The 15,393-nt window shown below is 32.4% G+C and overlaps 2 protein-coding genes and 1 pseudogene across 2 annotated transcripts; 2 read left to right on the plus strand and 1 right to left on the minus strand.

Annotated features, from left to right (window-relative positions):
* Positions 1-729: 729 nt before the first annotated feature.
* LOC132041627 (tRNAse Z TRZ4, mitochondrial-like) lies at positions 730-3,341 on the plus strand (the record flags this gene model as incomplete). Its single annotated transcript, XM_059432323.1, has 3 exons — positions 730-1,109; positions 1,209-1,827; positions 2,077-3,341. Coding segments are annotated over 3 exons (1,269 nt in total), but the record flags the coding sequence as incomplete, so codon positions are not given.
* LOC132041625 (transcription factor ORG3-like) lies at positions 2,569-5,232 on the minus strand (annotated as a pseudogene).
* Positions 5,233-11,202: 5,970 nt separating this feature from the next.
* On the plus strand, positions 11,203-14,025 carry LOC132041626 (transcription factor ORG2-like). Its single transcript, XM_059432322.1, has 3 exons — positions 11,203-11,711; positions 12,780-13,154; positions 13,846-14,025. The coding sequence occupies exons 1-3, from the start codon at positions 11,352-11,354 to the stop codon at positions 13,933-13,935; spliced, it is 825 nt and encodes a 274-aa protein (XP_059288305.1). The 5' UTR covers positions 11,203-11,351; the 3' UTR covers positions 13,936-14,025.
* The last annotated feature ends 1,368 nt before the right edge of the window (positions 14,026-15,393 follow it).

Consider the following 15,393-nt stretch of genomic DNA (forward strand, 5'->3'; position numbering starts at 1 on the left):
TTCAGGAAAAAGGTCTTTTAAAGGTCCATGCCCAGTCCAATTGCTATCTAAAAAGTTTTCATCCCATTGCCAACTTCTTATTCTGATATCATTGAAGAACAAAGTCCATAGTTTTTGATAGTTCTCCTGACACTTGGTGACAGTTGGTGTATATGGGGTGCTTACAATCCTTGAACACCATTGTCCCTCTTAACTATACTTTTCACTAATAATTCTTCTCCATAAAGCTTGATCTTCCAAACTAAGTCTCCATAGTCATTTCATAAGCTTGTGGGTTCTTCCTTATGCCTAAACCCCTTCTGTTCTTTTCTGACAGTGAAAGCACTCCACTTTATGATATAGTAAATCTAGTTCACCTGCCAGCTAGAATATAAGTGAGAAAGGAGTTTGTTCAAATGTTCTCTGACTCTGGAAATGAATTACCTGCCTTTATGAGTTTTTTTTTTGGAACCATGTCATGTTAAACTGTTCCTTAACGAACCTATCTAAGAACTTTTTCGGATTAGTACTTGTGATTATGAATTATTTCAATAGCAATTCAATAATTTCACTCCTGAGCAGGAAAACTCATCCTTTTATAAAAGTGATGGAAACCATTCTCCCTCCTCTCGAAGCTACATTTAACATTTTTCCTCTTCTTCTAGGCTTAATACATTGTTCTTACCTATGGTTTTATAAAAATTTTCATTTGCATGGCCTTCGATTGAATGAACTTTTCTTGTCTAACCTTTTGAACAGTTCACCTTACGTCCTCCTAGACGACTGGGATTGGACAGATCAAGTGTTCAAAATCCGATGACCTCTTCAGTGTTCATTGAAGAGTTACTTTCAGAGATTCCTGAGATTGCTGATGTAGCAAAGAACATAAGCCAATGTTGGCACAAACCTAAAGAAGATGAGGTGGAATTATCCAACATTCAGGACAGTGGTGAAGTCCCAAGGTGTCTGGAGAATGTACAGAGAGATGATCTGGAGATTGTTTTTCTTGGCACCGGTTCATCTATACCTTCAAAATACCAAAATGTCAGTTCCATCTATGTTAATCTTTTCTCTAAAGGGGGTTTGCTCCTTGATTGTGGAGAAGGAACCCTGGCACAACTCAAGAGGAGGTAATAGCATTGGACTCTTAGGATTTTTGCTATGTTGTTCAGAACCTCTTTTGTCATTTTTAATCTGTGAATTAATATATTTTAATAATTTTGGAACAGATATGGGATTAATGGTGCAGACAGTGCAGTTAGGAATCTTAAATGCATTTGGATTTCTCATATCCATGCTGATCACCACGCAGGTTTGGCACGGATACTTGCTTTGAGACGTGATTTGTTGAAGGGAGTAGCCCATGAACCCATGCTGGTTATTGGGCCAGAGCAGGTTGGGGAGTTTCTCAAGGTATATGTAAAGTTAGAAGATCTAGACATGTTGTTCCTCGACTGTAGGAGCACTACTGGGTCTAAGTGGGATAACATGGAGGATGACTCTGTGCATGATGAAAGTAGAGAATATAGAGATCATACTCTGTTGACTTCTCTTTCTGAAGACAGTTCTCTGTTGCGCTGTTCGAAAAGAATGAAGCCAAGCACTCCAGTTGATGACATAACATTGCTAAAGTGTTTCAAGAAAGTTTTGAGTGAAGCAGGGCTAGTGAGACTCATCAGCTTCCCTGTTGTACACTGTCCTGAGGCGTTTGGTGTCATCTTGGAATCAGCAGAAAAAGTGAATTGCGGGAAAGTAATACCAGGTTGGAAGGTTGTGTACTCTGGTGACACGAGGCCATGCTCACAAGTTATAGAAGCATCTCTTGGAGCAACAATTCTTATACATGAGGTTAGTGCAATATTTCTCCATTCATCAGGTAGTTTGGTCGCTCTAAAGATAATCAGTTATGTTCCAACTTTCCATTGTGTCAAAAATGTAGCTGGCTATTCAGGTAGTAGTTCATGGCTTGGTTTTTTATTTATTTTAGTAACATTTTGGTACAGTAAACTTATCATTGGTTATGCAAAGTGCACAAATTGTAGCAAGGAATTTTTTTTTTTTTTTTTAACGATTGACATGCTAGTACATTATCTGCAGGCGACCTTCGAGGATGGCCTGGTGGAGGAGGCTATAGCAAGAAACCACAGCACAATTAAGGAAGCTACAGAAGTCGGACATTCTGCTGATGCATACCGGGTAATATTGACTCACTTCAGCCAGAGATACCCAAAAGTACCTGCACTTGATGAAGTGAGCATGCAAAGAACTTGTATTGCGTTTGACCTAATGAGTGTAAACCTAGCAGATTTGCCAGTGCTCCCTAAGGTTCTTCCGTACCTCAAATTGCTTTTCAGAAACGTTGGTTAATTTAAATTTGAAAGTAACATATTGTAGACACAACTTCTTGAGTTATGGACAATTTTTATTTTTTGAAACAACAATTTTTATTTTTTTATAAGGAAAATACCTCTCTCGAATTCCTAAAATGCATTTACATTTGTTGCTGATACTATCCTACGAAAAAATATGAAAAAAAGAAGATAAGTATGAATACATTATAATTTTAGTAAAAATAAAGCTAGAAATTCGTTATGGTAATAACTTGTCTTCATTCTCAAAATATGATGAGAGCTTCTCTCTTAGGGTGTCAACCTCAACAACCATAGCTCCTTCAACCTGTTGACCAAAAGAAAAAAAATATACCCATAAGAAAAACAGAACAAACACAATTTCGAAGATATATGAACAAAGACTAATAGAGGTGGAGATTTTAGCGGGTACAATTTGATAAGTCTACTGTTAACTCAAGAAATTAAATTGTTAAGTGGCATATATATAGCTTCTCTGAAACTTAAAGGACATGGAGTATGCCTCGTTTTCTTTTAATTTAAGAGTTAATAAAAGTTGTGACCTCTTTGAACTATACTCAAGGTATTTTGTTAATTAAAGTTACCTTTTCCCGTTAGACCTTCCCCACCACAAAAATATACATTAAACTCTAATTCGTCTTAAATATTCTAAATCGCTAATTGTTGTGATTTATAGTATATTTTATTTAATTTCTAAATATATTGTAAATCTTATTATTAAAAAATGAAAATTTTATGTCCGATTCACACTCAAAAAATAATTTGATTCTCGTACTCAACATTGTATCACATAAAATGAGACGTTGAAAGTATAAATGTTGGACGGGATTCGGGGCAAAATATACCCCGCAACCTTGGGTGGGATCTGGGTCAATAAAAATAAGGTAAACGATTTTTTAATTCAGTAAATGGGAGTCTGTTAACGAAAAGGGCAAATCTGCTCTATGTGTTAGACGTTGAAGATATATATGAGCCACTTTTTTATTTTTTATTTATTTTTAACAAGAGGAGTATCAAATATAAATGACAAAGTTGTGGGGTATATTTGCCCATGTCGGACCTAAAAAGTATAACGAAGAACAATGTATATTGGGGGAAGTAAAAGAATAAAGGGCGAGTAATTTTTCATTCTGATGCGTTAAACTTTGTCTAATAGGAAGAAGGGGAAGAATTATTTAATAATACCTGAAAATGCGAGGTATATCTATAAAAAGTATAACGAAGAACAATGTGTATTGGGGGAAGTAAAAGAATTAAAGGACGAGTAATTTTTCATTCTGATGCGTTAAATTTTGTCTAATAGAAAGAAGGGGAAGAAGTATTTAATAATACCTGAAAATGCTAAGGTATATCTATAAACGGTGACAATTGCTCAGTCTATTTGATCGAATTGATAGATACGAAAACCTCCCTATTCTTTGGATTTTATCAATCAAATGAAGAAAAAAAAAGAATAAGAATTAAATTCTTCCCTTACATTAATTTTTTTTAATCCATCTCATAAAAAAATGAATTTGTTGTTTGGTGTATTTATCTATTTTAAATACCCTATCCTCAAAAGTTTCAAAAGAAGATGCATTTAGTAGAAGAAGTCCTTCATCCTCTAATTTTGATACAGCCTCAGCAATTGAACCTTTATTGATCTTCAAAGTAGATACTTGAACCACTACTTCTTTATCACCTATTTCACTTGCTGAAATAATCAAGGAAGATCTCTCAATTCCACCTCTTCTTTTTTTCTTAGTAAAATTAGCTGAATTTTCATTATTGGAGATGGTTGTTGATGTAAGTTCTTCTTTCTTCTGAATCAGTATTTCCACTTCATTTCATAACTCTGGTATGTACGTTAGAATTCTTGATACTGTTGATGGAATGCTTAGTCTTTTCTGTGAACATGAAGAATAATGAAGTGTTAGCATATGATGAAAAAATCTACTTTAAAATTAAGTCTTAGTTCTACTTTAGAGATTAAACGATAGTTATTGGTGTACATAGGTTTAATCATGTAATGATATTCTTGGCTTTAGGCCGAATCCACGCGATTTTTTCCAAAAAGTATTAATCACATCATTAAGAGTATCATATATCTTATATATAGATTAATTTCGTGTTTAGCTATCAACGTGAGATTTTGTTCGTAGACTCTCCCCTTGCCCATCACTAAAATTCATTGCATGGGCTAATTTAGAATTCACCATGTGCCACTCATATCATCTTAGTATTTATGACCACCAAAGCCCACAGCCTTCTTTTTGTGATGCGTTTTCAAGCTACGGGTAAAGATAGTAAAAAAAAAAACATGTAGACACGTAAAGATAGTAAGTCGAGTCTCACGTCACCACCCAAAGACACTTTTAATACGATGTAATATTATTCGTTTTGGACAAAAATATACGGTTTTCCCCGAAATCCATCACACCATTAAGAATATCCGTCCACTTATGTTTATAGAACTTCTTTTCTTGGGATTAGTTTGAACCGTACTATCATAAAATATCACAATTCCCCTTTTTCTTTTTCTCCTATAACATCCAGTTATGTTATTCTACTCCGAAAATCATACCGTATGTTCAGAAGCAAGAAGCAAAGAACGAAGAGAAGAATATAAGCTATTGATTTTTCTTCTTCGATCACGCTCACTTGCATTATGATTAAGCTTCTTCACCATTTGATCAGGTTGATTATGATGATCACCACCGTTAATAATCTGATGATCAAATTTATTTGAGGAATCACAGTGTTGAAGTAATTTTTGAGATGATGAATGAAGGGCAACAGCTGAATTTGATGTTTCTAGATGAGCAGGAGTGTATAGTTCATCCAAAATCCATGAGCCAAAGTTATAATTAGAAAACAAAGGAGATGAAGGAGAAATGGCTAGCATTTTGCTAATAATACTCCGAGGACAAATTTTCTTCTAATTAATACTCTGAAGACAATTAATGTTGACATCACATTTATAATGAGAATCTATACCAATAGCTTTGATCAGGACATACCTCAGCATACTAGTGAATTAAATCAATGGTTAATTAGTTATTTTAATTCCTGTTTGGTTTCATTTTCTTTCTAACAATAATAACAAGCAATAGAGTATTGTGTAATTCCAGGGACAATGTTTATTTACATAAAAAATGTATACGCTTTTAAGGCTTGTTGCGTGTGGGATCACGAGCCTTGAGTAAGATGTCACTCATAAGCTCGAGACTTTAGTGGCCATGTCACGTATAAGCACGTTTAATTAATTAAATGTGCCATCAATTTTAAGGATGACTAGATTATGCAAGGTTCTCTGGGCAAAATATTGAAGAACCTATAGAAACCAAGTACGCTACAAGTTCTTAAAATTGTTAAATCTTATTGTCAAGTATTACCGACATCGTCCACAGACGTACCTATTAATATTCTGATCATACTTAATGTATATGTAATTAAAAAAAATTAAATATATGTATATTTTTGCAGCTGTACTCATTGAGTCAAAAGATAATGATATTCTACATCTGCAGACTTATAATTATGAATTCACCTCTATGTTTGACTAAAGTATTTTTCTTCATTTATGACTACTATCTAGGACGGAGTACTGTAGGGCTGTTCAAGGAACCAAACCGAAAATTTAACCAAACCAAATAAAAAAATCGACATTTGGTTTGGTTTGGTTTGATTTGGTTTTAAATTTTAAAAACCGATAATGTTTGGTTTGGTTATGATTATATTAAAAAATAACCGAATAAATAACCGAACTAAACCGATAAATTATATACGTAAATTTTATAATTATTTATATGTATAATATTAGTTTTTCATAAATAATTATAAATATTTTATACCTTTTAATCATTAATTTGATTTTTGGTCTACTTATTTCGCATGATTATTTAAGACCCATGTTTTTAAGAATATGTCCAAGCCCATGTCTTTAAGTCTTTTAACTCTTTAAGTGTTAAGTGTAAACCTACTAACATTTGTGTATATAATGTTAGAGTCTAATGTCTTTAACTTAAATTTTTAGCCTTTCTTTGTCGGCCATTTGATTTTAGGTTGTTTCTTCTTTTTTTCCCGAATTTATACCTTTCTTTTTACCATACGTATAATGGGTCATTGTGGTATATAATATTTTTCATATGAAAAGGACATATCAGGTTGTAGATTTGGAGGTTCCTATAGAAGATATTAATTCGAACATCGGATTTATATAACTCAAGCACATGGTAATGTCCTAATACTTCTTATATATCATGGGTAATCCTCCTAAAAGGCAGAAAAGAACAACTCCTTGTAGTCGAGACCCAAGCCTTGGGGATAATGATAGAAAAACATCTGAAGTTTGGGATCATTACACAAAGTGTTTTTAATAAAATGGGAGAATTGAGGACAAAATGCAAGTATTGCCCCAAAGTTTGGGATCATTACACAAAGTTTTTTTATTTCATATATTTTAATTTTAATTTTAGGTAGTCTTTATGTTTAATTAATATGTATGTTTGTAACAACAACTAAAAGCTCCTATGCTCTTCTTTATTTCCAGATAGAGGGTTCAAGAACCCAATAATTTTGATCTAATATACATACAATTAAATTCAGAACGTAACACAGTTGCTAGCATTTGAAATCGTGTCCTGGGATCTAGAACATGTAGTTCAAATCTTGGCTCTATTTCTGCTACTATCTACCTTCTTTCTTTTCTGTGTGTGTAAAATATAGTGTTGAGACAATCATTAACTCAACTTAACGGTGTTGATGGTTTTTTTTTTTTTTTTTTTTTTTTTTTTGGTAATTTGTATAGTCAATTCCATTGTTATAGGGAGGAGTCTTCCCTACCGGCAGGTGGAATTACCACTGTATATCACACACCAGGCCACGTCACCAAGCACTTGCACTCAACTTGTATAGAAATTGGCAATTGTTCAATTCCCACGTAGATTTTGAGGGTCAGGTTCTTCTAGCTGGGACATTCTCAAATTCTCTTACACAAATCATATGCAAAGATAGATTATCACATCCTTATAATTATAACATTAACTCGTGACTAGTGCCCGTGATAACCAAGATCGACTTTTATAGACAACTACTAAAGATCAAATCAAATTCCTCAAAAATATTTATTGAATTTGATCAACTATATGTTTTCAAAAGTTAGGAATTTAGTATCCAAAGCAATTGATGTTCATTTAATAGATACTCCTAACTTATGGAAATAGTTATTTAAAAAAGCAATTAGATTTTAAAAAAGCAATTAGCAAATATAATTATTTGCTTAGATGACCACTAACAAAGTGAGGTGAGGTACGAGTACAAGGTATACTTCAAGGGTCACGCACAAAGTCGTCATTGCCAAATTAATAAATTTGCTTAATAAAATGGACGATGCGCAAAATTACTCCCAAGAAGGAAATTAAAGCGGATGAGCAGATGCTCTTCAAAGACGACAGAGTAATAGATCGTGTGGAATTTCGTAATTTGCACGTAGCATACCATGAAGAAACATTTGTCTTTTCTAAATTCTTATTAGTTGTTGTTTAACTTTTATGCTAAATCCAAGTTTAACCAAACCAATCCAAAGAAAAGCAATCGAAGACATCCTGACGAAGAGCTAAGATTATAAGGTGATGCTAGAAGGGCCCAAGAATTCAAATACTACAAGGGACGAATAACAAACAAGGATTCCTGGAGCTAAAGGAGTCAAAATAATGCTACAACTCCAGACAAGTTAGTTCTTTAATAAATTTGTTTCAGCGACAAATAACGAGTGGTAAATATATACAACTATCACTTAACCATGATTAATTAATGTATAAATGTACTGGGTGAAAAGTGCACCCAGGGTTAGTTTACATGACCGGATACTCGATAGGTTCAGAGGATCCATCCAGCTGGCATCCACTCTTATCAACTTGGGTCACGTCTGCAGACCTCGATCATGGTGCAGCAGTATGTATGCACGTGGGGGCTGCAGAGAGGTCACATCACCTGTACTTTAGGGTTTGATAAAGTCCAACTTTGACTTGTATAAAGATAGCTTAGGATAGAAGGAAGGGAATAATCTTGTTCAAGCTTTTGTAACCCTATCCCTCTTTTCTCTCCAAAAAGGCAATATATAAAAGTTCGTTCATTACTCATTTAGCTTCTTGAATCACTTTCTTGCATTTTTGTTCCTCATTGTGCCTTACCTGTACGCACTATTACTCCGTACCGGACTCACAAAAGAGTTTTCGGGATTGATCCCTATTGCTATACCCAACAACCCAAGATCCCTGTTGAAATCGAAACCTGTCAAGACAGGAGAGGAATAAATCCATCGTGCCTTAAACTCAAGGAACTCATCGTAGTTGATGTGGGAATTTATAACAAGTTTTGTACAGATATAAGATATTGAATAATTTTGGATGTAATTATAAGTACAAATATGTACCCAAACCATGACATTTTACACATACATACTAAGTCTTATTGATACATGCATACTGGGTCTTGCAACTCATGAACCTTTTAGACCACAATTTTAAATTACAAAAACTTCCTGCTGTATTGTCACCCAAACTTCTTTTGCCAAAATCCAGAATTTGAGAAGCAATTTTTGGAAGTAAACGCATCTTCTCTATCTAGTCTTCTGGCAATAAAAATTGACAGATTAATAAGATTTTTTTTGTTAAGAATTATGTCCAAAATGGTGGCAATAAAATTGGACCAAGTACTCATCGTACCAACTTAACTTAAAACAAAAAATTTAATTTTGTAAACTATTTGGATACACAGATTTAACAAAGAAGAAAAAAATGGAAAAGATTCCTGGCTGATGGTATCAAACTATCTGGAAGTAATTAAATAATTGTAAGATAGAATTTTTAAAATGGAAGCTACCTAAGTGCTACTCCCACGTGCCCCAACAACTTTGGCTCGAGTTTGTAATATGTGAGCTTACTCTGGGCTTGCGTTGTCCATGCATGCACACACACTTTCGACAACTTAATTGATCTCCACAATATATTTCTACCCAGTTTTTGCTGCTTCTTCTTCTTTTTTTTTTTTTTTGGGTAAATCAAGATGCTTAAATTAAAATAAAACTTAAACTATTACAACTAAGGAGGGGTGTCAAATGGCGAGTTAAGTTGAATTTAGGCAGGTCAAAATGAGGAAAATTAATAAATGAGTGAGTTATTAACAGTCTAAAAGTTACATGGGTTGAAATGGGCTGGATAAAAAATGATTTGAGTCTATAAATGAGCAGGTCATTGCCACGCCAAAAGGTTACTTGGGCTAAAATGACTAAATCAAAATAGGTTGAGTTAATCAATGAACGAATAACTAACCCACACAAAAGTTATTTGGGCAAAATAGGCTAGGTCAAAATGGGATAAACAATGAGTCATGCTCTAACCCCCTCAATTGATCTTACTAAGTTTTAATTTTTTTGTTTGTTTTCTTATAATTTGTTAAGTACCTAACAAAACGTTGGTGCTTTATTATACCTATATATAACATGCCAAACAAAAAAAATATTTTTAAGAGTATATAACAAAGTTTCTTATGAGTCAATTTGAGCTACAAATCAACCAACATTTAAATTGATTGATTTTGCCAATCAAAATGAGTTGAGTTGGTAAATAGGAGTTATTAACCCGCTCATACTTTAATGAATTATGCAAATCATATTTTTATGTGCTAAATTTAACACCACAAATTTTAATCGTTGACTTAGGGACTAAATTGTGTGAGAGGAAGGGTTAGAATATTCTATTCACATATTATTTCAACTCTCATAGTTCGTAGATAAACATTTTGATATCCATCCAAAGGTTTGTTACATGGCGGGGATCACTTGGGAGACGGCCAAACATCTTTAGAAGTTTCTTTCTTTTTTTCATATTTAATCTTTGTTATGATTATACCTTAATTTATGTAACACTTTTTATTTTTAGATATCCCAAAATATTTGACATCCTTTGACTAATAATTTTAGTTTCCATCCCTTTTATAAGTTAGAATTCAAGTTTATTTATTTTAAATAGTTAAATTTTAGTTTTGAACTAGTTATATGTATTCCCTTTCTTATTTACTCTATATATAACTGTTGGATAACTACTAAGTACGAACACAAGATCCACGTCATAGTATTATCTTAAACTTTGTGTTTAATCCAATGAAAAGTATTCCTTTGTTTAGTACTTATCTTATTCTATTTATCTAATGTTAAATTTTACTCTTCGTAAGCAAAACTAGGACAATTTTCCTCTTTTTATATATAAGTAGAAAATATATTTTATGTATGTACTTTACCCAAGTCTTAGCAAGATTCCGTGTTTATTTATGTGCGTCCAAGATCAGGTGTAATTAAGTAATTAACGTTATACCAAACGCACCAAAGGGCACCAAGCATTGTGTATAATTTAACTAATTGTTTCTAGCCATGATTAAACTAGGGAAATTAGCACTTTTGATCCCTCAAATATTGATAAAATTTGATTTTTGATCCTTATAATTTTTGGCTAAGCATATTTAACCTTCAAATTATTGATATGCACACCTTTGATCTCGCTGGCTGTAAATCTTCACAATTTTAATGATTTATTAAGTGTTAAACCATTCAATTATTGATGTGTTATCTGTTATGTCGACGTTTTACGTAACTCCATATTTCAAGGTACAGTTCTAAATATATCAAATATTTGCTTTATAAAGGGACCAAAATACACATTTTAATTAGCTTTTTAAGGTAGATATGCTTAGCCAAATATTACAAACATTAAACTAAGAGTTTACTAATAATTGAGGAACCAAAAGTGCAATCATCCCATTAAACTAATACTAAGTACGCTTTTTTAATCTAATTAATGTCAAATTGTAATTCTCAGATTAAAATAAAACCAATGTATTGAATTCAACAAAAAGTATATGTACGGTTACAACAGTCTGTATAAATACTCAGATAGCCATCTCCCAATTTCTCTTATCTAGGAAATTTAATAAAATCATTTCTGATTAAGAAACCTTATACAAAAAATGGTAGCCTTTTGCTCTTCTACTAATTATCCAAATATGAGTACTGGATGGTCCTTTGAAGAACCACTAATTAGCTATGATCAGAAAACAACGAAGACAATAACTTCGCCTCAGTTCCAAATTGAGACTAACAACTTGTTTGAAGGTTTACATATTGATAATAATATGAATTTTCCTTCATCTCATCAAGAACAATATCACAAAGAAAGTGAGTTTGATGTTCAGTTAGGAGAAGAGAGGTCATTAATGGCGAAGAAACTAAGCCATAATGCAAGTGAGCGTAATCGGAGAAAGAACATGAATTTTCTTTATTCCACTCTTCGTTCTTTGCTTCCTTCTGCAGCTAATCATCATCGAAAGGTATGTATACCCTACCAGAATTACTTGTCATGAAATACAAAGTCCTTTTTGTTTAATAATAACCATATGATATCTAGAAATTAGTGGTTCGACTAATTTAGATGCGCCTATCTTGGAAAGCCCTCCATAGAAGTAGCCCCAGGTAGCCGCTTTAAGATATGGACTATTTAAAGTTTAGCTAGAGTTGGCAAATTTCATACCGTTTTCTTTTCTTCTTCTTCTTCCTCCTAACTCCTTCTTCTAATTGAGACATATTCAAGCCTGGAGTTTTGAACTGTCAAAGCTGGAGTTTGATTTTGGCATTTCAAACTTCAGACTTTCAAGTCCGATGTTTGAAACTTCAGACCTTTGAGTTTAGAGTTTGAAACACCAAACTCGAGGTTAGAAGTTTGATCTTTGAGGCGGCTAAATTTAAAATATCTTGTTAATTTTGGTTACGTTTTAAATAGTGGTCCTAAAAGTGGCTATTCATGCACTTCGCTTCAGCACTCCCTTCTAGGGGGTTTTCATTCCTAAAACTCGACCCTGAGACATTAGGACTGATGCCCGAAAGTATCCCAATAGCCCCTCATCAATTCATCAAAATTGTAAATTTCTTTCTTATTAGTAGTATGAGAGAAATTAAAATTTTAGTTTACATACTAATTGCTTTCGTTTTTCTAAGGAAAAATAATTTTACTCCATCAAGTAAGATAATTTTTGAAATGATAACCCTATTGATTCTAGCCTAGGATAGAATTGTAGATAAAGCGGGGATGGGGGTGGTTGTGGGGTGTTCTTAACTTCCAAACATTAAACGGATATATGTAGGACAGATATTTTGCAAGTTCAACTAAATCCAATATTTTCAGTAATTAACTATATATACATATGGAAAAAAAATTAATATCGCACTCATTTTAATCTGTTGATTCTGCTAAATTCTAAATTTGCCTCCGTGTCGAAATAGAACACAACAAGGGTTAACAAAATTACTCAAGTTTTAGTTTAATAATATTCACTTCCAATGTGAATAAATCTTTCTTGTCCATAACTTGTTTAACCTATATATGCCTTTTTTAATTGCAGAAAAAGCTAAGCTTTCCGGCAACAGTATCTTATGTGCAAGAATACATACCAGAGCTGAAGAAAGAAATAGAGAGGCTAAGCAAAACAAAGGATTTGTTATTATCAACTATGTCAAAGAAAGCAGATTCATTAGTCCAAATTGATAATCAGAGAAAATTAAGTATGAGTGGAACTTCTTGTGAATCTCCAACAACATCAATTTCTGCAAGTCCACTGTGTCATGGACAGGTTTTAGTACAAATCTCCACAACTCAAGCAAATGATTTTCCAATTTCAGAAGCATTCCGAAATTTAGAGGAAGATGGATTAATTTTGCTAAATGCCTCATCCTTTAAATCTTTTGGAGACAAGATTTTTCATAGCTTGCATTTTCAGGTACATATATTTATGTTTCATGGTTAACAGTATTAAATTGAATATTTTTTACTCCCTCCGGTTCATAATAAGTGTACATTTAGCCTTTTTATTTTGGTTAACAATAAGTGTCCACTTACATAATCAAGAAGGAATTAATTGTTTTCTTCCAAATTTACCCCTATTTAGATATGTTGAGTTTTTATGTAATCAAGAAACTATATTACTCAATTTGGAGTAATTAGGTAAAAAAACAGTAATTTAATTAAGGCTAGTCTAGTAAAAATGCCTATTTTTTCTAGGAATTAGTATTTTCTTAATGGGTGTGCAAAAGGCTAATTAAGTGAGCTCTTATTTAGAACCGGAGGGAGTAGTAGACAATATATAACTTATCAATATATGTTACATAAAGTCACTAAACTAGCTATTTTTTATAACTAAAAAGTTACTCAATTTTGCCGATGTATCATAAAAAGTCACTGCATACTTTTTTTTAAAACCAAAAAGCTAGTCACTCGGATTTGCCTAAGTATCACAAAAAATGTCGCATTTGTTTTCTCTCAGTGACTTTCTGTGATCTTAGGCAAATTATGTGAATTTTCAGTTGAAAAAAAAAAGAGAGTTTAGTTTGTGAAATAAAGCTTAACTTATGTCATTAAAAAGAGACTGTTGACATATTTCTAATTGAATTTCTTTCCTAAAAATTTTCCAGATGCAAGGGCCAATAGAAATGGAGATTCAGATTCTGAAGACAAAGCTTATAGTAATGTATGAAAAAAAAACAAAATCATATATAGTTTAGCTTAAATTAATTTCCAGTTGTGCTAAACAATTATCAACTCTTCGTTGATGATAAATAAAGTTGTGCGTGGTATCGAATTCGATTATTGCTTCTTCTTCTTTTCTTTTTTTTTTTTTTTTTTTTTGGTTATTTTTTCTCGATTACTGCTTAAGAATCCCAGTAACTCTCTATTAAAACATCTTAAATACTGAAGCCATTTGAAAACAAGAACAAGAAGCCTTTAAATAAAACATTAAGATGTGAGAGCCACTCCTTGCTATACTCATACAACTAGTGAATATGTCGACTCGCTTCGCGCCGTTAAAATAAAAAATCAAAATATTATTAAATAATTTATCTAACGGAGTGACTTTTATTTTCATAAGATTTCCTATTACGTGGTGAGTAACACTTTCTTTTTTCTCTTGGTGATAGAAATTGATTGGTAATTTATTAAACAGTGTAATCTAGAAAAATACAATATGTAACTCATCGTCTTAATTAATATATATAATCTACTGTACTTTGAATGACTGGTAATATTTTTTTATTTCATATTGCATCTCAAAAATTCATAACAAAAGATAAACTTCCTGACAATTGAAAAATACATATAGTAAAGTTACTTTAGAAAGAAGATCCAACTTATATTTAATCTTTCAACTCTTCCATCTTCATAGACAAACAAAGTGACAGAATATTGAAGAAAAGAGAAGATCGTGCAAATAAAAGCTCAAAAACGTTCATGCTTAACAGGTGAGCCCGTGTATGCCCTAACAAAATGAAGACAATTATGTTTGTAAGCCAATTGAGTTACATCTAAAATTTTAAAAATATAAATGTAAAATTTTATGTAAATGAAAATGAAGAAGTGGATGATGAAAAGTATAACCCTATAAAAAGCTTAAAGATTTATACAAGTGTCATGAAATATAAGCCCATAAACTTCCAAAAATTGGTTAGTTTAGCAAGCTGCATTTTTTATGTGGTACATGTCGTGGAAATTAGAGTAATTAAAATGTGAAACTAGTTTAGGTCACCGATATAAAACAGACTTTAACTTTTATTGTCTTTTTTTCACGTAATAATCAAAAGTGAACTTCATGAAATTGTTCGGTATGAAAAAAGAAGATAATATAGAACAAACTAATACTGCGATATAAACGCCACACTTTCAGTGCCTAAAAAAGTTTGTTGTCATGACAAGTTTATCAAATTCATTCTGAGAATTTTCATTGAGTTGGTTCATGTTGAAAATTTTCATAATTTTTACTTGTTTCAAAAAAGGAAAACGATGAAGTTATAAAGATAAAAAAAAAACACTTCAGCCCATCAAGCTATTCGTTTTCCAACTAAAAATAGAAACCAAACCCAATTTCATTTCACGTCCTTTCATTGTCATTGATAGATCCATCATCAAGCTTTATATACGTTTTGAGAGCTTGTAAGGAGGTCATGTTGTGACATTTGATATGCCAA

This window comes from Lycium ferocissimum, unplaced genomic scaffold (genome assembly GCF_029784015.1).
Source record: "Lycium ferocissimum isolate CSIRO_LF1 unplaced genomic scaffold, AGI_CSIRO_Lferr_CH_V1 ctg109___fragment_2___debris, whole genome shotgun sequence".
NCBI lineage: Eukaryota > Viridiplantae > Streptophyta > Magnoliopsida > Solanales > Solanaceae > Lycium > Lycium ferocissimum.